The following is a 24,224-nucleotide window of genomic DNA, read 5'->3' as shown; positions in this document are numbered from 1 at the left end:
AAACAGGACTTCTCTTGGGCCTACCTTTAACTGAGTTGGGCGATGACGATCGGTGACTACGCCGTACTGGCAGGAGTTGACGAACTCATGCAGAACTACAAGGAAGAAAGCACGGAACAAATGAACTCAGATAAGATAAAGATATGCCTTGGGTTTGCAAAATTGTGAGAGTGGCTTTGAATGCTACGTCAAGGGCTTTGGCAGAGAAGAGACAAACGAATATAAAACAAAATTTGTAAGTTGAGGTTAGTTCCTTCCACATATCGGGCAGAGAAGTGACGAATCAAAGAGGACTAAAATATGTGGATATATGTAATTGGCACGCACATCCTTTTTAGGTGTTAGACCGGGCTACTCCTCCTATTTGTGGCGTGCGTCTTGATGATGTTCCACAAATGGTAAATGCTGTATACATATTCCCACCATCGAATTAATTTAAAATCAGCAAAATCGACGTTACTTATGTATTTATCGTTCTAATTAATCTTCCATAACAAAATCATGCAATTTAGCTATATCTATATTTTAAATACGATATATTAAATATTATTATTAAATTTAGTATCAGTTTTGATTGTAACTAGAAAGCAGTTTTTTTTTATCTATTATAAATATAGGTATTTAACTGACATCTTAACTGGTTGTTCGCCTGTACGTTGGAATAATGTAGTGGTTATTTAATGCCAATCACAACGTAATAAAATCACATCAATCCACCGAGTGATTTCCCATGCTTTGTACATCCAACTCACTGTTAGAACTGAGGCTCGGTGAAATTGTAGTCGAATTCGAGATGAGTCCACGATCCAAATTATAATATTGCATAACTTTTTGTGGTGGCCGACAAGAAACCACTTCTGATATCTGCGTAACAACCCACTTTGTTAGTTTTATAACAGCTATGTGCGCAGCGAATTGTAAAACTATGGCGCCAAATCCTTTGTAGAGACCCGAAAACCCCTCAGTGGCCACTGTGGTACGGTAACAATCGATAGCACCCTGATAATTGGTTAGTATTGGCACAACGGCATAGCCATTATCAAGATTATCAATAATAGTGCGAGTGCCTTGTAATTGAATACGATGCAAAATTGTTTCAAACGGATAGAATATCACTTCCGTTGTTAGCATCGAAATTAGATTCGAGTAAATTTCTACATTCTGATTCTCCAAAGTGTCGTCCTTGTACTTAGCACCTTTACGTTCTTGCGCTTGTTGGATGCGACGACGCATTATTCGCGATGAAATGCCTTTGATGACAAGTCTAAGGAATTTGTTTGAAAAAAATGTATTATAAATACTTTTTTAACTAAATATTTATTTTAATTACCCGAATAAATATTTTGTAATGCCCACGGACATACAAGGGCCAATCAAAGCCCATGCTGGCAGCATGCGCCCCTTTTGTGGTGAACTCCAGTACAACAAACGTAAACTACCTTCGCGAAAGACATCGAAGAGGCCTGGTTTCTCACTAGCAATATCGCTCTGTACTGTCTCCACTAAGGAAGCGGAGTAAAAGGGCATCACAATGGCAATGCTAACGCTATAGCGTTTCAAAGAAAGTAGTAACTAATAATCATTCCAATGTTTCAATGCATACCATTTCAAAATTAAGTGTTGACCAAATCGTTTTAGCGATGTGCGACTATCCACTTCCCTGTAAATATTGCATGCTTTTTAACTTAGCTGACTAAAATCAGAATGTTTGGAAAAATGTTGAAAAGTAACTATGTACATCGAAATAATTTTGGAAGATTTTACTTTTTACTTAAAATAATAATCCTACTCACTTCGGCCAGTGTGTTACTTTAGAGATAACATCGTCTACCGCTAAAGACATGCCGCGCACGAGCAGACAACTACCCAAACCTTTCCACAGTGTTGTGACACCTTGTCTCCGATGCAGATGTATGATGCTGGGCACAAGTGCAAACGGATGCAGATGATAACTGCAAATACATAAATTAAATTTATTGCAACATAAATGTTAGTAAGCAAATGCATATACCGTCTGGACGCATTGTAAACCTGACATTGCCGACGCAATACGATGAAAGGATGACTGAGCAAATTTTCGGTGACCAAGCTGACCCACTGAACACCAATTCCGAGATACTTGCGAATGGAAATTTCTAAAAAGAAACAAAAAAAAATATATGTATTCTTCATTTCATTTATACCAACTATAAATTATACTTATTTACACCTTTAAGCGGAAAATGAATACTGAAAACATAGTTAAATTTTAGTTAATAGAAAATATTGCATGAAAGCAAATAAAAGGGTAATGCTCAAAGAAGTGTTAATATGTATTAGACTATTTAATTTTTATGGAAGCGTTCGGCTCGTTTCACCATTTCCCAACCTATTATATGAAAAGTATCAATATATATGCATTTTAGTATTCTACCTACGTTTAGCAAATGTTTCAAAATTGTATGCGCCACCAACGACGTTCTGGGAGAATCGGTATTTTACTTAATAACAAATTAGAAATACACGCACAAGAAATATTTAAAACCAAAACCAAATAAAACAAGCAAAACACTTCAAATGGGTAAACAATTGTAAATAAAATAATGGATTAAGCTTACCATCTTCTTGACTGTCATAGTAATTGTCGAGTGTTTTATGTTTTTCTAGCGGTAAAGAGAGATCACGCTCCGAGTTGACATACTTTAAGCCCGTTGAAGCTCCAGCTGTCATGTCATGTACCGAAGCGCCTAAACTATCGAGATAATTTTGTGTATGCAGTGAACGCTCATCATGTGACGGAAAACTGAAAATTAAAAAAGGACATATGTAATAGGAACTTCTTCAAACATTACTATCATTTGCCAATACTGACTGTATGTGTGACCGTTGCAAGTTTAAAGTGTTGGGTGGTACTATAGCACTTGCGCCAACCGCTGCTGTAACGTTTGTGGTGGTCGTCATTGATGCGTGCGGCTGGTCAGCCCTATAAATGTTACGTAGTCGGGTTTGATATTCCGGATCGTCACTATCATCGTCCTCGTTCTTTTGATTTGTTGCATACCTGCTAGTAGCAAAACGTGAAATAGAAATGAATGAATATATGAACATATAGTTAATTATTCGCGTTTGCTCACATTAATGTTGAATAATTGTTCATTCCGGCCATTACACGCTCAGATACCTATGTTCACACAAAATATAAGTATAGTAAAATTATTTTGTTAGTGCTACCAAGTGCACACCCCTGCAGATATGCCCTATATTTTTAATTAATTAATAAAATTAAAAATTTTCTCTGGTAAAAAATAAAAAGTTCTACAATTGTTTCTCTTTCGCTAGAACTATTGTCAGCATAGATAATAATATGCGAAACTCTTTCATTTTGAGCATAGATGACATCTTGCGAGAGAGAGCGCCCAAGAGCTCGTTTAAAAACTTGGCAGCACTCGCACATTAGGGGATTTTGAACAGCTGATAGGCGAAATGGCAGGCTGCCAGAGAAAACGCGTTCGGGTTCTCTTAATGGAGGAATTACGCGATTGAAATGTTTATAATTATTTGTCTTAAAATTAGTTTACTTGAAACATAATAATCTAATTTGAAGTGGGGTTTGTAGAATTTTCCAAAGCTCTTTATAGCTTTTTCGGTTTCTACTTTTAAGTTGTCTTGTGTACATATATGTATACATTTTACATACATTAATTTTATTGAATACTGTGTGTTGGTTTATGTCTGTAAATTTGTATATATGTAAATATTGTATGGTTGAAAAACATAGGTAAGGGAATTGAATTTGAGTTTGAGCTATTTTACAAACATACTTAACTACTTTTAAGTAATTAATTATTAAAGGTTATCTTGTTTAGATTATTCTCTTCGTTGTTTCACAATTTTTTTGTTATCGACTTTCTATGTAATATTAAAAAATTGCCATACTTTTTGTATTTATTTTTACGTGTTCATGTTCATTACTTTATTGTTATTATATTACTTTTGTATTTAAATTCTGAATAGTTTCATTTAAATATCAATTTCCTATTTTTAGATTATTTATGTATTTCATGCTGATTGTGCTTATTTTGATTATATGTAGGTGCATACGGATGATATAAGGCTACTCGGCACCCGCGCACTAAATATCTACTAACCTCAATGGTGGTGTAAAAACAAAAACTTCCCAACTTTTTTTACAAAATACCCATTAAATGTTTCTTCCGGTGTGACAATACTGACGAAAGTTATAAAAAATGCACATTTTTCAGCGCTCTCACGATCAAAACAGTTTTGACACACGCTCATGCATGCATCTCCAGCAGCTTATATGTGAGCGTGTCGGGTGCATGACGCTTCGCAGCAAACGTTCATGCAACAAATGTCATGCCCCATTTGAATTGAGTGTTCGTAGCGTGCGCACGTAAATATGTCGTCTTCGAAAAATGATTTGTTGTTGCTTGTAACTACAGCAGTTTTACTTAAATTTCTTCCGCTTACTTATTCATCTCGAATGTCAGCACAAACTGAGACACTACTGCATGTTATGCAGACTGAGACAAGGGCATGCGAAGCGAAAAAATTTGAAATTTTTGATGCAAAAGCCGACAACAAGTACGTGTGACACGAAGCAAGTAAAAAACTAAAACTAAATAAAACTGAGTGAATTATTGACCTAATTTTTAAAATATGTATATTTTACAAAATTATAAACATTACATTTTAATTAGACAGGCAAGAAAAAAGTCATGAAGAAAGAACTAAAACTCCGAGACTAAATAACAAAAAAAAAAAGCTAGGTCAAGTTACGAAAATGGTAATCTGGCCATACTGGTGCTAAAACGACGTCACTCTTTGTCAAATTCGCTGAGAGCAAAATAAATATCACGGAAGGCGCTGCCTCATTATTCTTTCCACCACAGCGTTGCCGTTTTGGTCGGCTCCGACCAAATCTGGTCGGATTTTTTTCTGTTGGTCGGACGACTTGAACTTTGGTCGGTTTCAAGGTTGATGTAAAGTAGCCTTAAGCTTTATACTCAGAAATCATTTATGATTTGCTTGCATTTCGTCACTTTGGTAACACTGCTCACAGAAACATTTAAATATTCATGTATGTATCATTGTCTCTTTCTGTTAGCTGGATGGCAAACCATATAAATTGCTCAGTCAAATGCGATAACAATAATTGCGCTGATTCAACGTTATTTTATTTTAAACAGAAACAACGACCCCACTATGTGTGGCAAGTAAAAAATATTTGAGAGTCAAGTAAAATATTTTGTTTAATCAACTTTAGAAAAAATATTTTTGATCTCAATACATGAGTACCTGCAAAAAACAGACTGACTGATAACTATTCACCAACGGCAAACATTTTATAAACAATTATCAGTAATAATATATATATATACTAGCAAACCCGGCCCGCTTCGCTGGGCACACTAAAATAGAATAGATATGGTTTAGAACAGAAAAGATATGGTTTTCATATTATTTATTTCTCTAATCTCATATTATTTATTTCTTTATTCAATATCACGTTTTGGTCTCTATCTCGAGACCCTAGTCACGGAGCGGCATGAAAAATACTATGAACTAAAGCATTCACCAACAGTTTCCATTTGATACCCATATTGTACATACACATCCGAAGGTGACCTGAGTCCACGTTTTGACCTATATCTCGAGACCCTAGTCACGGAGCGGCATGAAAAATACTATGAACTAAAGCATTCACCAACAGCTTCCAATTGATATCCATATTGTACAAACACATTCTAGGGTCCACGTGTTGGTCTCTATCTCCAGGCCCTAGTCACGGAGCGGCATGAAAAATACTCTGAACTAAAGCATTCACCAACAGCTTCCAGTTGATATCCATATTGTACAAACACATTTCAGGCTCCACGTTTTGGTCTCTATCTCGAGACCCTAGTCACGGAGCGGCATGAAAAATACTCTGAACTAAAGCATTCACCAACAGCTTCCAATTGATATCCATATTGTACAAACACATTCTAGGGTCCACGTGTTGGTCTCTATCTCGAGGCCCTAGTCACGGAGCGGCATGAAAAATACTCTGTACTAAAGCATGCACCAACAGCTTCCATTTGATACCCATATTGTACATACGCATCCGAAGGTTACCCGGGTCCACGTTTTGACCTATATCTCGAGACCCTAGTCACGGAGCGGCATGAAAAATTCTCTGTACTAAAGCATTCACCAACAGCTTCCAATTGATATCCATATTGTACAAACACATTCTAGGGTCCACGTGTTGGTCTCTATCTCCAGGCCCTAGTCACGGAGCGGCATGAAAAATACTCTGAACTAAAGCATTCACCAACAGCTTCCAGTTGATATCCATATTGTACAAACACATTTCAGGCTCCACGTTTTGACCTATATCTCGAGACCCTAGTCACGGAGCGGCATGAAAAATTCTCTGTACTAAAGCATTCACCAACAGCTTCCAATTGATATCCATATTGTACAAACACATTCTAGGGTCCACGTGTTGGTCTCTATCTCGAGGCCCTAGTCACGGAGCGGCATGAAAAATACTCTGTACTAAAGCATTCACCAACAGCTTCCATTTGATACCCATATTGTACATACGCATCCGAAGGTTACCTGGGTCCACGTTTTGACCTATATCTCGAGACCTCAGTCACGGAGCGGCATGAAAAATACTCTGAACTGAAACATTCACCAACAGCTTCCAATTGATATCCATATTGTACAAACACATTTTAGGCTCCACGTTTTGGTCTCTATCTCGAGACCCTAGTCACGGAGCGGCATGAAAAATACTCTGTACTAAAGCATTCATCAACAGCTTCCAATTGATATCCATATTGTACAAACACATTCTAGGGTCCACGTGTTGGTCTCTATCTCGAGGCCCTAGTCACGGAGCGGCATGAAAAATTCTCTGTACTAAAGCATTCACCAACAGCTTCCATTTGATACCCATATTGTACATACACATCCGAAGGCTACCCGGGTCCACGTTTTGACCTATATCTCGAGCCCTATCCACCAATAGGCATCCAAACTATACGTAAACCATCTTCAATACCTACTTAACAATGTGTGTAAGTTTGGTTTAATTCGGTGCAAAGACATGGCCGGTTAGCGAACACACACAAAAAGTTGACTTTATTTTATATATAAGATTTGTACCTTACAACTTCAAACAAAAACGACATGTATAAGTATGTAACCAGTGTATGTACGTATCTTCACCAGTGAAATAAATATAAATACATGAACTTTTTAAATTCTCTCATTAATTGTGTAAAAAAATGTTTGGTCGGTTTGGAAACCGTTTTGGTCGGAAAAAAATTCTAGAGTGGCAGCCCTGTTCCATCATGCCATCTCATTATTCTTTCCATCATGAATTTTAGCTCGTTTTCTCTTGTGGGAAGCAAACCAATAGCGATACCGAAATGCGTTGCAGCTCGCTCTTACAATTTATTTCAAAGTGGAATGTATTCCCCAGGGTTGCTGTGGACATTTCGAAAGTAGAGCTACTTTATTAATGATATACTTTAAATAGAAATATTTTGCACAGAATTAATGTTTTGATAAGGGCTTAATCATAAAATATTCCACACTTCAGTAAATATAAAAACTTAAGAACTTATACACGTCCTGAGCGGATGGCTATGCATACAATTACACTTAATGTAAAAAATACTCTAAATAGTACATGTATAAGCAACCTTGTATACAAAGTTTTCTTATGCCATTCTTCTTCATTGCTAAAATAGCAAAAGCGAAATTAGTTCGTTTCGTCAGAGGTTTCGTTCGCTCACTCGTTCGCCGCGTTGCTTTGTAACCATTGTCGTTGTCGTTGTCGTTGTCGTTCTTTGATAGAAGTAGCAAAGGAAGAAGAAGAGTTGTGTGGAAGAAGAAAAAGGCAGGAGCAAGCAAGCAAAGGAGAATCTTCTTTCTTTTGTGTGTGTTGTGTGTGAATTTCAATACAAAAAATTTTCACTGGCTCAAGCTAAAAAAGAATTGCGGTTCAGTGATATAAAAATTGTTAAAAAAATGCGGAAAAAACCAACGCAAATGCGGTTGTTAAATGTGAGCGGGCCGCGTGTGTGATTCCCATCATTTTATTGGTGAAAAGAAAAATATTTTTTGTGGCCATTTGCAAGTGTGGTGTCCGTCGTCCCGCAAAACGCCGCCCGCGCCTAGTGTCTGTGTGTATGCACGCGTGTGTTTGTGCCGTAGCCGTTGGAGCGTCGTCGTCGTCATAGTCGCCGCCTTTAAAAATTTGAACGGGCGGACGGACTATTTGTAGTTTTGGTCTTCTCTTGGAGATCTTGTCTGTTTGTGTTTAATAACTTTATAGAATTGACAGCGTCGGCAATCCACAAGCAAGAAAAATTTATAAAATCATCGAAAGAACGACTGTGGCCGCTGAACTTTTGAGCGCCAAGCGCCAATTGGGCATGCTAAAGCAGCACAAGGTTTAAACGATACGAAGTCGATGCACCGCTGAATGAACGACGCCAATGACGCGGGCCAATACCCAGCCTGCAGAGACCGCGACAACGAACCAAGTGGCCTCTGGCCGGGAAAACAAAAGGTGCGATAAATATGATAAGAATTTATTAAATAAATTTCAGTTTTATATAGAATTTCAAATAATTGTTAATTTTGCGGCGTAACTATTTCCATTTATACATTGAAATCATGAAAATGATAAAAGATTTAAGTGAAAATAGTTTTTCTGGGTGTAGCGACGGCGGCTGTCGCTGTGGCAGATAGCTGCTGCGGCTGACGTCGCGGTCGCAGTCACAACCTGAACAATGTAAAGCAGACAGAAAAAGGTAGGTATAGAAGCCAGAACAAGCAAACATCATAAAATTGAAGAAGAAGAATATCCCAAAACGAAAAGTAAAACAAAAAGCTAGAAGAAAATATATAAGATACAGATATAGGAATAAAGGAAACAGAAATGCCGAAAGAGGAAGATGTGAGAAAAATTGTGCAGACGCGTCGCATAGAGCGAAAGGAAACTGACTCTGCTGCTGTTGCTTCGCCTTCGCTCATTGCAGACGTCATAACATAAGAATGTGAGAGAAAGAGTGAGCACGGAGAGCGAATGGCCATGAGCAGTACAAAAGTACAATAACAGTAGCGGTGGCAAGAAAAAAGAACATATTGTAGCTAGGACAGTAGGAGCTGTAGCAAAAGCAAATAGCAAAATGGAATGTACAAGGGGGAACAAAATCCAGTGACGCGCTGCTTACTGCTGTACGCGTCGTCATACAAAAGCAAAAAGAAAAGAAAAAAAAACAATACAAAGCCGTAGCACTGAATTCTAGTTTTGGCGTTGTTGCTGTGGCGAACAAGCGAATAGTGGTGGTGGTGTTAGCGATAGCAATGATGATGGTGGTGTCGGCAGTAGCGGCATTATTGTTGTTAGTTTTATTTGCTGTTCACTTGGTTGGCCTTAGTTGTTGCTACCGCGCTGCTGTAGCTGCTTTTTTTTTGTTTTTGGCTATTTGCTGCCGCGGTCGTCTGCTAATTATAATGGTGGTTGGTGTTTTTTTCTGCTTGCTATTTGTTGTTGGCTCTTGTGATGTGTGTTCTTTCTACAATTTGGTGTAATGTGTGTGTTTGTGTTACGCAGTGTTGCATTTAGGTTTCGACTCCCCGGGTGAAGTTTGACGTGCTTTAAGAACTTAACTGCTAGGCTGTGACGGTAAATCGGTATACGAGCCATGGCGCTCCATGCCGCATATGTGCATTGTCAAATTCAGTAGACTGAACAAGAAAAATAAAAAAATGTCAACGAGAGATGGTGAAGCAGGTGCGTTGTTTACTTTTGACGTAGACACAGGTGGAAGGATAAAACCAAACTTAACTGGAATAGTTATTTTTATTATTCCGTACAAAATAAAGAATACGAGTAAAATTTAGTTTAAATATGGCATTTTTTAGTAGAAGTACGTATGTATGTATGTATGTATCTCTTTTAGAAATAAAATTCAATATTTCAAACCCATGAGCATAAAGATAAAGAAGATGAATTTATGTTGGAGGATATGTGGGCAAAAACAATTCGGCTCTTTGCGCGAATTTATCGTAAGTGCCAAAAATCAAAATTTTACATATGCTGACATGAATAAGGAATATAACTATACTGTTTTTTTTATTATTTGAAAAATTTGTTTTTGTTAATTCATATATAATTTTTTAAATTATTGTTTTATTTATTATTTGAAAAAATGTATTAATTTGAAAAAAAAAACAAATTGTTAATTTACGTTTACTGTACTAATTTTTGGCACCTACAGTAAATCCGCTGACAACGTTTTATGGGTGTAGAAACCGACACTTAGTTAAAATTGCAAATAAATTGAAAAACAAATTTATATCATGTGGAAATTATGTATTTGAAAAAATTAAGCATTAATTATAAAGGGCTTACTCCGTTTTTCTTATTCTTATATGCGAACAAGAATCTCTTAGTAATGTGTAACAAAACGCACCACCTGCTACTACTGGCAACGCTATACTGCCAGGGGCGCCTTATGCAGCTTTTCGCTATATGATCAGCACTATGTTTATGCGACCCACAAGTGGATCCAAAGAACTTTCAGTAATCAAAATTTTATTTAATCCACAAACAAGATATACGGAGGCTACAGTCGAAGACACTGAAATATTGTTAAAAAAGTTCCTAAGGGAACTGTAATTACGTTCTGTCCATCGATAATTTAGCAAAAGTTCCCAGAATACGTGTTACAAATCATATTATACACCATATCCCACATTCGGATCCCCATATTTTGCACTCCTCTCCCTTTATCTGCATAACTCCAGCACACACATAATTTTTCTTATACATCCAACAACAGCTGTTCAGCCATAATTTGAGTACTGACAGTGAGCGCCAAAGCGAGCGTTTACCAGGCGCTGACTAGTGCAAGGTTGTGGGTGGTGTGAACGGGGCGCAGTGAGTGCGCTAATGTTGATGTTGTATCACAGTATAGAGTGACGCTGTTGCTGTGTTGATAAGCCAAGCCGCAAGCGTTATTCATTCTATTGTTACTAAGTACTAGATTTACTTTTTTGTGTATTGTTACTTGAAGAGGCGCAATTTGTGCTCAAACAAAATGAAAGGAAAACGGATGGCGGGAGTAAACGCTTTAAAAATATGTACACTATCAATTTTTTTGTTTTTTTTACGCGTGCAACTACGTCGTTGTCATAGTTGCATTGTACTTTGCCGCCGTCTTGCGATTAATTGCAACAATGATAAAATCAATTACTACCGCTTGGCGATTATATTATTATTATTTTTTACAGCGATCGCTCCCACACTTGTCTTGTAGCCGTTTCAAATGTAATTTGTTGTTTTCCCGCTTTTTGTTATTTGTTATTTCGCGCTTCACCATCGTCAGCGGTTAGTGCATTGTATTGCTTCGTGTTTTCCGATTTTTCATATTTCCCTTATTATTTTTTTGAGCTGCGAGCGAAAATTATACTTGAATGCGTTGACTTCTCTGTGCTCACATCCTCTTTTTGCGCACTTGCGTTAATATTTACAAACTCACTGTCACTTTGCGGTTTGACAGTGTGTGCGTTTTGCGAAAATGTCATGTTGACAATAGAGCTGTGACTCAATTTGGCTATCTAAAGCAGCTGATCTGGTATGCTGAAACGTTCAATGCGCGCTCGCTTTGATCTTCTCAGCGATTTTATCTCTATTCTTGCTTTATGTGGGTTCTCAAATTTCGTTGTTCCGTTTTTTTTTTTTTTTTGTTTTTTCAAAAATCGCAAAAGTTTTTTTTTTATTGCCAATTATTCGCTTCACGCGCATTGAATGCTTTCGCCGTTCTTTTGCGTTGCTAATTTGTGATCGTACCGCTGCTGAGCTATTTTTAACGTTTCAGTTTGTTTTAGTGCTTATTTTTTACTTTTTCTTGCGCTTTTGTTTTTGGCCCTTTTTTTGCGTTTTGCAACAGCATTCACATTTGGGTCATTGTACGCTTTGATTTTTTTGTACGCTTTTGGTTTTTTTGTAATTTTTTATTACTCTATTTTTTGATTACCTTTTACGTATCTACATAAGTTTTCGGAAAGCCTATTTTTAATCTTAATTTTTAGCGTATTTTCGTGTGTTTCGTAAAGTCCAATTCTAGTCTAAATACATTTCTTTTTTTTATTATAATCTTTTATCGTACCATATACGGAATAGCAAAAATTGTACGTCATTTTACACAAATATATCACGATAATTTTTAGGAATATTTTCTCATAAGTAGACTGAATTGTTTTGTGTTTTCCTTTCACTCCTTGTGAAGCAGGAGCATGGGCCGTCGCCAATGAGTTCCAAAAAACAAATTTTTTGTTTTCAAAAATGCGTGGCCTGCTCAAAGAAGTAAATTAAAAACGCACGAAATGTCAAATAAATTTTATATACAAAAACATTCAGCCTAAAATTTAAAAGTCGAAGAAGGATCATAAAACCCTTTTTTTAAGCTATTTTTAACATTATCCACACTCTGTGTTTCTAAATTTTCACGAAAATTACTAAGATTCAATACCGAGTGATAAATTTCCAAATAATTCTAAATGACACATTGAGCTTACAGAGCACATAGAGCTTTCAATAGGCGGACTTAAATCTGGTCACGGACTCTCACTTCAGCAGCACACATCGAAAAGATATGAGAAATGTTTTATGCTGTTACAACAACAACATGCAGCGATTGACACTGTAGCAGCATTCACCATAAATGTAAAGAGAATGTTTTACGCCGCCCAACAACAACAACTTTCAATAGGCATTATTGGTCACCACCACATTAAGTCTCCTCAGAATACGAGTATGTAAAAGGTCTATGTGGCACTCGAGTAACAACAGCATTTATAAGGCTTTTGTTTTTGCAATTTGGTGTTTCTGATGTAAAAATATCCATAAGAATGTATAAAAAGAACAACAAAGAAGCAGGCTATTTGACGTCCAAAACATTAAATCGCAAAATTAAGTGCCACCATCATGAATGAATTAGCCTCAAGTGATGCCAGACGTCTTCATATCCAAAGTAAAGCGCGTCTGTGTGGTCATTACTTAGCATTGATTGACTAGTGGCAAGAAGAAGACTTGTGACAAGAAGAACTAGGGTTGGTTGACCTTGTGTCAATTAGAATGCGGGCAAGGCAGTTACAATCATTTGACGTCAGTCGACCATCTTAATATTTTATACATCTCTTAAACAAAAAAAAAAAACTAGACTTATGGGTTCTTCTTACATTTCTATCCCAGCCTACAGATATTGCCATTTCTGTTTCTTAACCCCCGCTCATTTGTCACGCCTTCATAAACTGCCCGTGCCAGGTCGCTCCATAGCAATGTATTTCACCAAATCCCATCTCCCACACACTTGCGCGCCAAAATTGAGTTTTTCAACTTTATCGAATTTCTTGCTGCGCGTTAAATAATATTTTATTTTGTTTTTAAATACATATTTCTTGAGAGTTGAATTTTTTTAACTTCCTTCTTCTTACTCATCTTTTTCATAACTTAATTTTTGCAATTTTAGGCGGCTGTTGCTGAACAGCTTTTGTGTGTGATTTTCATGCGATGGATACCGGGTTCGGTTTCTACTATGAACATGAAACTTTAAATTATAGAAAAACTTTTTTTATGGCTTAGGGACGACGCAGATAATGACAAACCGCCGAGTGCACATAGTTCAGCGATGAAAATATCTTCTCAAAAATCATCTGAAGTTCTGTGGAGGCGTGAATCATAACTCATCAGGCATAAACAATTACGGCAAATTTATAAGAATTAATAGGTACGAAATAAAAATAGATACGATACAAAAAGAACTTAGTGATTTTATTAAAAATGCTGTTTAAATTGTCGATGTTTAATCAATAACCCATGATAATCCTATGGAAAGTTTCTGTGGGAGTGGAATACCTTTGTTCTTTGATTTATTACCATAAATCCTGCTTATTTTTGAATGGTTTATTTATAAGGTTGTGGATCGGGTTTAGGTCGGGTGACTGGCTCGCTCAGTCCATAATTTTAGCTTTATTTTGCTAACATATTTTGAGTGTTTTGCGTCATAACTTGCATAAAAAGCTACCAAAGTGTCATGTTCTCGCAAATAGTTTCATCACTTCTTGAAGTATCATATTTCCTTGTGAATAAATTTGTCCATTTTATTGGTTATGAGGTGAAAAGGTCCTACTCCATACCAAGAGAAGCATCCGCAAATCATTATGTGGCCGTCACCGTGTTTCACTGTTTTTTTTTCAACTATTCTGCCTGGTAGGTTCAATCGATATTCAATAGTATGATAAATTAAGAGCTCTACATTTGCTTATAAAATATTAATATTTATATTTCCTTATTATCTTTACTTTAATTATACTTCTTCTTGCTTGGCGCAATAACCGCCATTTTGGCCGGGCTTAACACAGCGCGTCAGTCGTTTCTTTCTCGAGCCAACCAGCGCCAGTTTGGATACACCAAGTGAACTCCAGTCTTTCTCCACTTTGAATGTATATTTGAATAAACTCAGAGTTTTCTTTTAATATTTGTGAAGTGAGTTTTGTTAGAATTATTTGGTTTAGTTTTTATTCAGAATATGTTAATTTTTAATAAATATATTTTAAAATGCAAACAAAAAAAAATTTTTTTAAATAAAAAATTTAAATTAAATTTAAAATAAAATTTTTGTTTATTTCAAAATTTTAATTTTTTTTTTATTTTAAAATTTTAATTTTTTTTTTGCATTCTATAAAATAAATTAAAGTTAATTTTACAATTAATTTTGTTTTCAATTATTTAATTTTATATATGTACATACCTATGTATATATACATACATATATTTATTTTAATCAAATTTGAAAATTAACAAGAAATTTTAAATCAAATTTAAATTAAATTTAAATTAAAAAAATCTAAACTAAATTTTTAATAAATTAAATTTAAGTTTTAAATTAAACATTTTTTTTTTAATTATTAAAATGTTTAATTTTATATATATTTTATTGTATTCAATTTAAGAACATTTCAAAATTAAAAAAAAAAATTAAATAAAATATTTTTTTTAATGAAAATTACTAAAACATTATTTAACATAATTGCTTTAAATAAATAAAATTTAAAATAAAAAAATAATAAATATTAAAATTCCATTTATATTGATTTGCACAAAAAATTGTAATTATAAAATTTTTTTTTTATTGTAATTAAAGTAAATTTTTTTTAAATTCTAGTTAAAAAACAATGTTTTTTTGATTGTAATTAAAATAAATTTTTTTTTAATTACAAAAAAAATATATATTTGTGCATCCACGCATCCACACACACAAACATATCAACTTAAAATTTTTGTTTGTTGTTTTTAAATATTTTTCCCTTCTCTTTCATAATTCAGTTTGTTTACCGCTTTCTACGCGTTAACTTTCTACCAGCGGCGGCCCACCATCTATTTATCACCATTGTGAACCACAAGCAATCAACATTCTTTTTTTTAACATTCATTCATTAATACCGTTAGTTTACATACATGTATATACATTTGTATGCATGTATGTATGTATTTGTGTATGCAAGCATTTCTTCATGCGTTTAAATCTCCAAAACGTGCCAAGATATTTAACAATGAAATTAACGGCAAACACTTTTGCGTCGTTCACTGTCTGTTAAGCTGTTGTCTTCTTTCTTCCTTTATTTTTATTGGCGGCCGAGACGCGCTTTCAAGTCACTCAGTCAACAGTGAATAAGTTGCATTATACATTTATTGAATTCCCTGTCATTTTAGCGGTTTGTTCCCGTCTTTTTCGTAATATGGTTAATTTGGTATGCCACTGCATGGTTTCCAACAAATTGCGGTAGTTGCATAAATGGCCAGGCGATTGTGGCATTGTGTTTTAATAGTTCACCTTTTATCGCATAATAAAAACTATAACGATTCCACTGCTTGTGGAAATTATTGGCGGCTTGTAGCTCTCTCTCTCTCTCTATGCTTTCTCAACAACTTGGAATTTGAAATTATTTTTTACAGGACTTATTTTTGCTAGGAATTCCATGTACACTTAACAAAATATTACTTCTTTGCATACTCAAAAGTATAACACATGACTCGTTAGTTGGGACTAGTAGTTGGCTCTTGGATTTGATTTGATTTGATTTGTTTATCACTTGCAAAGCAGGCATTTAAGTTGGCAAGGAATGTGAATGTAGCTCAATGATGCTAACGTAAGGAGAATAATTCGACATACCTGGAGGTCTGAAAATGCTAAGAATTGGCGTATTTTCGTATTTTCACGTATTTTAGGAGATTTTGGTCATAAAAATTTATAGGTTAGAATTTTTCGAACTCGAGGCAATAGTCTATAATAGATTGAAGTACTATACAAATATTGTTGTTATTATTTATTGTGTAATAATGAACCATGATATCATTGAAATTTACCCCTAAGCGCATTATATTAAAAAAAAATTATATTTTGTAAGTTTTCATAATGTCTGCACCATTATGAATAGAAAAAAAAAAAATAAATAAAAAAAAAATTTATAAATACAGTGAAATTCCTTATAACCGGACACTCACCGTCGCAGTGTTTTTGTCCGTCTATGGGAGATGTCCGCTTATAAGGGATGAAGTCACAAAATATTTATATACCACACATATGAATTGTATTGTACATAGTTTATTTAAGAAATTTTTGGAAGTAAAGAATATTTGCATACTTTAGTATTACATATAAATACATATATGTACATATAGCGATTAAGTACATTGTACAAGTCTTTACATTTCAATACTAGTTTGATTGAAAAAATTAGGTAATGCTTGATTGCTTTAATTTAAAATGTTCATTTTCAAAGTGACTCTCGATATTTTTAATGTGCTGAAAAGCTACATAGTCATTTTTTGCATATTGTTTCAAGCCCGCAACAAGTTTTAAAGCCTCATCCTATGATGTTATAGGCTCACTTATTTCTTCTGAAAATTCATCTTCTGAATCACTTATGTCCATAGTATCATCTTGTTGGTCAAATTGAACTTCTATATTGTTGTCCTCAGTGAAAACATTTTGATCCATTTGGAGAAAACCTTTGAACGCAACCATTCGCATGCAACTGACTTAACAAACTGAATGGAAAACTACTCTTAATTTAAAACACAGGACTTGAATGAGTGTATACATGTTAAAAGGGGAATCACCTGTTTTATTTTTATAATGAACAACAAAGCTTGCTTGTGATATTTTTGAATTTTGTCCGTTTATGAGAAATTTTTTTATGAAAATGGTTTGAAATACCTTGTCCGCGTCCGGTTATTAGAGTGTCCGTTTATTAGGATGATATTTGTATGAAAAAATGAATGAAAAACCTGTGTGCCCAAAATTTGTCCGGTTATTGGAGCTGTCCGGTTATAAGGACTGTCCGTAATGGGGAATTTCACTGTAAATAAAAATAAACATATTGGATGTGTCTACCGTTAGATGGTGATAATAATGATAACTTCACTGCACTTGCCAGTATTTAGTGAATTTCTAAAACAACAACGACAAACATAATAACCAGCAAGGTCATTTTAAAAATCTGATTCGAGAATCCCTATACGGAACTTTTGTATAGATCCTAAGTCCTTAGATACCGCCCGTTTTTAGATGACCACCCAGGCAACATATTGCGTTTGTGCATCAGTGCCGCAGAATGCTCAAGCGTCTTTGTGTCTTGCAGCTGTATTCTTTACTCTACAGAAGCCGGTTTGGCAAGCTGTTAGATCAGTTTAAAGGGTCCCGGTGGCATTGAGCTCGCAAATTTAGGGGATTTCAGGAATTTTTTTTATAATAAAAAAAAATGAAAACATATTTACATTTTTTAGGCTTTGTATTTAACTTCTTTTACATACCAAAATTAATTTTTTTTTTTTAATTTTAAAAATTACGCTGAAGTTGACTCTCCCGATAAATTGGACCTGGACAGTGTTGTCCATTTTGGCGCTTTTATTTATCTGAAACACAAAAACCAAAAAAATTATTAATCAGTATGACAGTATAGCCCCTATTAGAATAAAAAAAAAATAAAATTTTTTTTATAAAATGGCGCGTTTTTGAATTTAAACCTCTAAATATCGGGTTTTTTCAGTTTTTTAATAAAAAAAACTAGGAAATAATTGAAATAATAATATGATATAATAATAATGATTTAATAAATATATTAAAATTTCAGACGGTTGAATATGTTTTTTTTTTGACAACACCAAGCCGAAAAAACGTCGTTTCGAGATAAATGAGTTTAAAGTTTGAGGTACAGGAGCGCGCGGACCGCTCGCTACCTAGTGAATGCACTGTAGAAGCTATAATATTTCCGCTTGAAAATTTGACAGTACAGTGCACTCGCGGTAACTCGAATAGCCGCTAAGTCGAACGACGTGCTAACTCGAACACATTTTTTCCCCTATTGACTTCTTTGTAACTCGAACAATAAAAAAGCGCTATAACTCGAACAAAAAAACAAATTTATTTGTACACAGATTCTTTTCAAACATGTACATTTTGTACATAGATACATATGTAATAGTATATGTATATAAATTATATGTATACTAGTGTATTGTCCATATGAATATTTCGGCGTTAATATCCCGTTAGTTTTCTGGGAACAACATCTTGCATTGACCAAATTGCTTTAAATTTGTCATTTGTAGTATATCAGTGAACGTGAGTAATGGATCGTAAAAGGTTGAAGTGTTTAACATTAAAAGAGAGGGCTGAAGTCCTTAACAAAATTAAACGTGGACGTAGTGTTACTTCTCTAGCGAAGGAATATGGGGTAGCCAAGTCCACCATAAGTCTTATAAAAAAGAAAGATAAGGCAATTTATGGCTTGCACTAACGCTACCGGCAACCATAAGCTTAAACTTCTCGTTATTGACAAAGCAAGAAATCCTCGTGTTTTCAAAAATTTTAACTGTCCGGTGGAGTACAAAAATTCCAAATCAGCCTGGATGACTTCGGCGATTTTCAAAGACTGGTTTCATAATTCGTTCGTGCCGCAGGTAAAATCCAGATTCATTAAAACAATTTTTTTAACCAAGTTAAATGACTTTAATATTTAGGTAAGAAAAAATTTGAAAGATGGGGACTACCTGAGAAGGCTCTTCTTCTAATTGATAATGCCCCATCACATCCCAACGAAATCGAATTAAAGTCCGAGGATGGTTTAATTTTAACTATGTTTATGCCGCCGAATGTGACACCATTGATCCAGCCAATGGACCAAAATGTAATTCGTATAACGAAACTATACTACAGAAATTTTCTACTGGCTTCCATTTTCAACAATCGATCGAAAAATCGATATCGATGACTGTTTTTTTAACATAGCACACTCAATTGATAAGTCGAACAAATTCGATAAATCGAACAGCGCCTGCTTCAATTAGTTCGAGTTATCGCGAGTGCACTGTATATTCTTATATAGTATCTACTTACGAAATGTCGCAAAAACGAGAAATCAATTTTTTTAAATTTATAGACCACCGAGTCCCCTTAAGGTCATGAAATCTTTAAGCGTATACGACTGTTGGAACCTAATAGTGCTTCGAACTTGATAGCTTGTGCTGCCTGCCAGTATAATGTTTATTTTCTTTATGAGAATTACTAACATCCAACGCACATTTTATTACGAACTCAAAATTCCGATTTCATATTTTCGCCCAAGGTCTTTCGTGTCTTCAGTTTTCACAGAATCCTCCAATTTTTTAATTCTTTGCTCCAGCAGAGTTTCACAGCTGCGCCAATGCTTCTATTTATTCTCTATTTCTCCGTCTCTGAGAGCTGCACTCTTACGTTTTTACAATTCTCATTTATTCCCCACGTGCCCATGATTCATAGCGTTCAGTAAATATTTAAGTAATCGTTATTTGTTTATAGTAAACATGAGTCCATTACATGAATTCTTAGAAAACTTTTCATTCTTACTCTCTTCAAATATTGTATTTCTGTAAATATAGCTGTGCTTTCATAATATTCACTCGCCGCTGAATAAATAAATTTATATGTCGAAATGTACTTTTCTGGTTAATATACACAATTATTTGCACATACATACATAGGTAGGCATATACTCCCTGTTGTTATTAGTTTGCGAAAATCAAAAGCTCTGTTTGCATGTCGCTTTCACTAACTCTCGACAACGTCACACATCCGGTAAACAATCTGCGAAATTCCTATAAATAGTTCCACTGTCACATGGCGCTTACATGTAATTGCCAAGGCGTAATTGATTTCCCGGAAAGCCCAGCAGCAATGAACTTGTTCTCTCAACCTAATTGCTATGTCATTAGTCGACTGTTTGCCGTCTGCTTTCTCGGCCGCATTGCTCTAATTGTATGCAACTACTTGACGTATGCATTTCCGTTGAATTTACCTTACCTCCCTCCTTCCAGCAATTAGCTTTCTGCAATCCACCCAATTCTTCAGTGGGAAGCCTGGTTATTCTCATATGTCCAAAATACTTACATGCGGTGGCGTAGGAATGCAAAAAGGAATGTTTGATAATTTTGATGCCCTTTTTACAATATACGCCGTTTTTATTTATTTTTTTTTTTTTGTTTTCCTTCAATTTTTCGTTTTTGGTTTTTAAATTTTATTACTTTTATTCGCTTTTAATTTTGCAGTGTCAATGCCTTTTCGCATTGCACTTTTAGTGTCAAAAATTGAACTTGCGCTCATCTACTCTTTCTCAGCACTCTCTCATTTCTTTGCTGAGTTTTGCGCTCGTCGTATGCATTGCGATCATTGAGTGCCGTTTTACTGCGCAAATTGTGTTTGTTATTATTTCGTTGTATAGGCTTTGTCAATTGACTTTTTCATGTATAATTGTATTAGTTTATCAACATCCTTTCGCCTTGGTCACTGCTCGCCACTTGTCACTTCCGGCGGCATACAATCTAATTGGTTCGCTTGGAATTTATGCGCTTTCTCGTGCTTCATGTTGCGATCACTGCAGCTCTTGCGCTTCACTTCTACCTCGCTGCATTCCGTATGTATGTATGCATAGACGTGTGCCTGCTAGTAGTATACGTACGTTGCTGTCAGCGCAATTGGAGCGTTTCATTTGTTTGGTTCCATTGTTGTTGTTTTGTGGTGTCGTGAAATGCACACATTGCAATTAATAACCGCTTGTTTTGCTGTTTTCATTATTGTATTTTTTCCACATTTGCACGCCTTTATGTTTTGTTTTGCTTATGCATCTTTGACTGCTCTCGCGCAAAAGTAAGCTTATACGCAATATTTCTCGCAGAGTTTTCTTTTTTATTTTGGCTTTGCTTTTATTTTGTGTGAAATAAATCAAAGCGCGTCACTGCGTCCAATCGTTGATTGCCTTGTAACTGCCACTTTGCCGCCGTTGTCATTGTAAATTGTTTGCTGCATGCTTTGTCGTTCATTTCTTTTTGTGGATCGTTTTGTTTTTCCTCGGAAATTGGGTGCAAAAGTCATGAGTCAGCAGTGGCGACAATGCCAATTGCGGGCACCATCACGTTTAAAGCGCGAGCAGTGTTGAATGCTTCAGCAGTTGTATATGAATTATTTTAGTTTAACACATTTTCCTCACATTTTTTAAGTATGATTTTTCTCTCGAATTTCAGTCGTAAATTCCTTTGTTATTTGTTCCCAGTTGTCCTAAAGCTTTTTTCTTATTGGTTGTTGTTTTCGTCACCCACAAATGCCTCTAGAATTACTCACTCTCACCGCTTCTTCGCTCTGCATGCGCAAGCGATTCCTGTGTTTTGTGTTGTTGTTGTTATGTTTTTGCATCAGTCGCACACCAACGCATTTGTTTGATGCCGTTAATTTTATTAGTTTGCATTGTTTTTGTCGCTATTCGCCGCTGATCGCCATCAACGCACACAACGCCGTTTTCTTTGTTGCCTACCTGTGTTGTGATGCCGCGGCTTGATGAGCAGCTTTGTTTCGTAGTCACTTTATTGGTTGGCTTTTGTTTTTGTTTTAATTTATTTGCGCTGTTGCTATACGCGCTTGCTATTGATGACCCCTACATCGCTACTGTATGCGTTGTACTATATACAGTGGTGGAAAAAAAATAGACTCTTAGCCTTGAAATGCATTTGATCGTTCATATCCCCAATATTGTTGCACAATTGTTTAATAATTTTGTACTCGTTTCTTCGTTCAAATCTAGTGCTCTCAACAACAACAAAAATATTAACCTTTCCATTAAAAAATAAGAGAAAACACGACTCTTGCTCATAGAGTACATAAACAGGCTGGCAAAAAAAATAGACTTTTTTTCATTTTATTTAAAATTTTTTCAAATAACAGCTATTTCACTAAAAAAAGGATACAAAACTTTAAATACGCATTAATAATTAATGGTTGAACCTCGATTTTTGACTACAGCAGCGCACCTTCGGGGCATCGAGTCCACGAGCCGCTCACACTGTTCCTTTGGAATTGTTTGCCAAATCTGTAGCACTTTTCTCCATAGATCCATTTTATTCGTAGCTTTTGGCATTTTAGAGAGCTCTTGCTTCACTATTCTCCATAAATTCTCAATTGGGTTGAGATCTGGGCTCTGCGAGGGCCATTCCAGTACCCGAATACCTTCATTACGCAGCCAAGTTTTTGTTACAGTTGCAGAGTGCTTCGGATCATTGTCTTGTTGAAAGCGCCAAATTATCGGCATCTCCTCTGAAGCATAAGGCATCATAACATTTTGTAAAATATCCAAGTATTTTGCCGAATCCATTATACCATCGATTCGGTACAATGGCCCAACACCATAGTATGAGAAACAGCCCCATACCATTATACTTCCGCCTCCGTGTTTCACCGTTTTTTTTGTATACCGTGCTGTCAGTTCTTTGCCTGGAGGTCTGTGGACATAAGTGCGACCATCGCTGCTAAAAAGATTCATTTTGCTTTCATCAGACCATAGTATATTTCTCCAATTTTTGCTAGGCTCATTTAAATGCTCTTTGGCAAAAGACATTCTCTTTTGGATATTGTTTTTACTTAAAAGTGGAACATTTTTCGCTATGCGCCCGGGTAAATTTGCTAATTCCAAACGATAACGAACGGTTCGCGAACTGATAGGCAGGTTCAAAGTGTTTTTAATTGCATTGGATGTGGCAAAGGGCTGCGACTTCGATATTCGGATCATAGCGCGGTCTTCTAGTATGGTCGTCTTCCGTGGTCTTCCCCGTTTTTCGTCGGTTCTATTTTTGCTTTTAAGCGCATTTCTCACTAAATGATCGAATCTTTTAACAATTTCGGCAATATTTTTGATGGTATAACCTTTTTCCCGAAGATTTTCTATGATTTTTTTTTTTTATTTTCAGTACAATGAACGCGGCGACCCATTTTACAAACTTTCAATTCAAAAGCACGCTAGTAAATAATTATTCATGGCAATACAATACTGGATTAGCTGATTTCTTTGATTTGAAAAATTTTAAGTGGAAATTAACGGAGCTTTTCCCATTTAAACTGTTATGAGTCTATTTTATTTGCCAACCTATTTAGGTACTCTACGAGCATGGATGGTGTTTTCTCTTTTTTTATGTTGGGAAGGTAAATAATTTTGTTGTTGAGAGCAGTATATTGAAACAAACAAACGTGTGCAAGATCGGTATTTAATATTGCAATAATATTTAAGATATGAACGATGAAATGCATATCAAAGGTAAGAGTCTATTTTTTTTCCACCACTGTATAGGTACATATGTATGTATGTAGTACGTGTATTATTTCCAAATTTTTATTTCAGCCTCAGAGAAGTTGCACTCGGAGAGAGATATTTTCGCTGTAGTTTCCATATACATACATACAAATTTGTTATTATTTCAGCTTCAGCAACAGTTTTTGAAGTACTTCCAAATTCCGTACAGGTTTTGAATCTTAGTTTTATATTCATGAAACGAAACTAGGTACATTTCATATATGTATGTATATACATATTTATGGGTTTAATTTTTTTTAATAATTAATGTATTCACTGAGTTGATTTAAGAACTTTATATTTTCCTATTGATTTGCAACAACTGGCAGCCCCACAATCTTTATTGGTTTAGCTGATTAATTAGTTTCATGATTTTCTTTTGCACGTATAGTTAGTTGCTCGTATGGTCTGCATTTTTGCAAGTCACTGCGTTAGCTTTTTATAGCGCATTTGATTTTAGCTTAGTTACTTCAGAAACAAAAGGCAAACAATTATGA

General features: G+C 35.3%; 2 protein-coding genes across 3 annotated transcripts in view; one reads left to right on the top strand and one right to left on the bottom strand.

Moving 5' to 3' along the window:
* Positions 1-450: 450 nt before the first annotated feature.
* Positions 451-3,358, bottom strand: LOC128856738 (mitochondrial outer membrane protein SLC25A46-like). Of its 2 annotated transcripts, none has more exons than XM_054092052.1 (8): positions 3,114-3,358; positions 2,852-3,043; positions 2,598-2,782; positions 2,012-2,135; positions 1,794-1,952; positions 1,604-1,660; positions 1,331-1,546; positions 451-1,264 (listed from the first exon to the last, which is right to left on the bottom strand). In XM_054092052.1, the coding sequence occupies exons 1-8, from the start codon at positions 3,143-3,145 to the stop codon at positions 709-711; spliced, it is 1,521 nt and encodes a 506-aa protein (XP_053948027.1). In that variant the 5' UTR covers positions 3,146-3,358; the 3' UTR covers positions 451-708. The 2 variants fall into 2 exon arrangements, with proteins under 2 accessions (XP_053948027.1, XP_053948028.1); XM_054092053.1 differs by having other exon boundaries at positions 2,852-3,040; positions 3,114-3,357.
* Positions 3,359-7,738: 4,380 nt separating this feature from the next.
* Positions 7,739-24,224, top strand: part of LOC128858947 (serine/threonine-protein kinase minibrain) — a 133,263-nt gene continuing 116,777 nt past the window's right edge. Inside the window, exon 1 of the mRNA XM_054095560.1 lies at positions 7,739-8,572. The gene's annotated coding sequence lies outside the window, so the exon portion shown is untranslated. The remainder of the gene's footprint in view (positions 8,573-24,224) is intronic.

This window comes from Anastrepha ludens, chromosome 3 (genome assembly GCF_028408465.1).
Source record: "Anastrepha ludens isolate Willacy chromosome 3, idAnaLude1.1, whole genome shotgun sequence".
In the NCBI taxonomy this organism is placed as follows: domain Eukaryota; kingdom Metazoa; phylum Arthropoda; class Insecta; order Diptera; family Tephritidae; genus Anastrepha; species Anastrepha ludens.
This window is presented reverse-complemented; position numbering and strand designations above follow the sequence as displayed.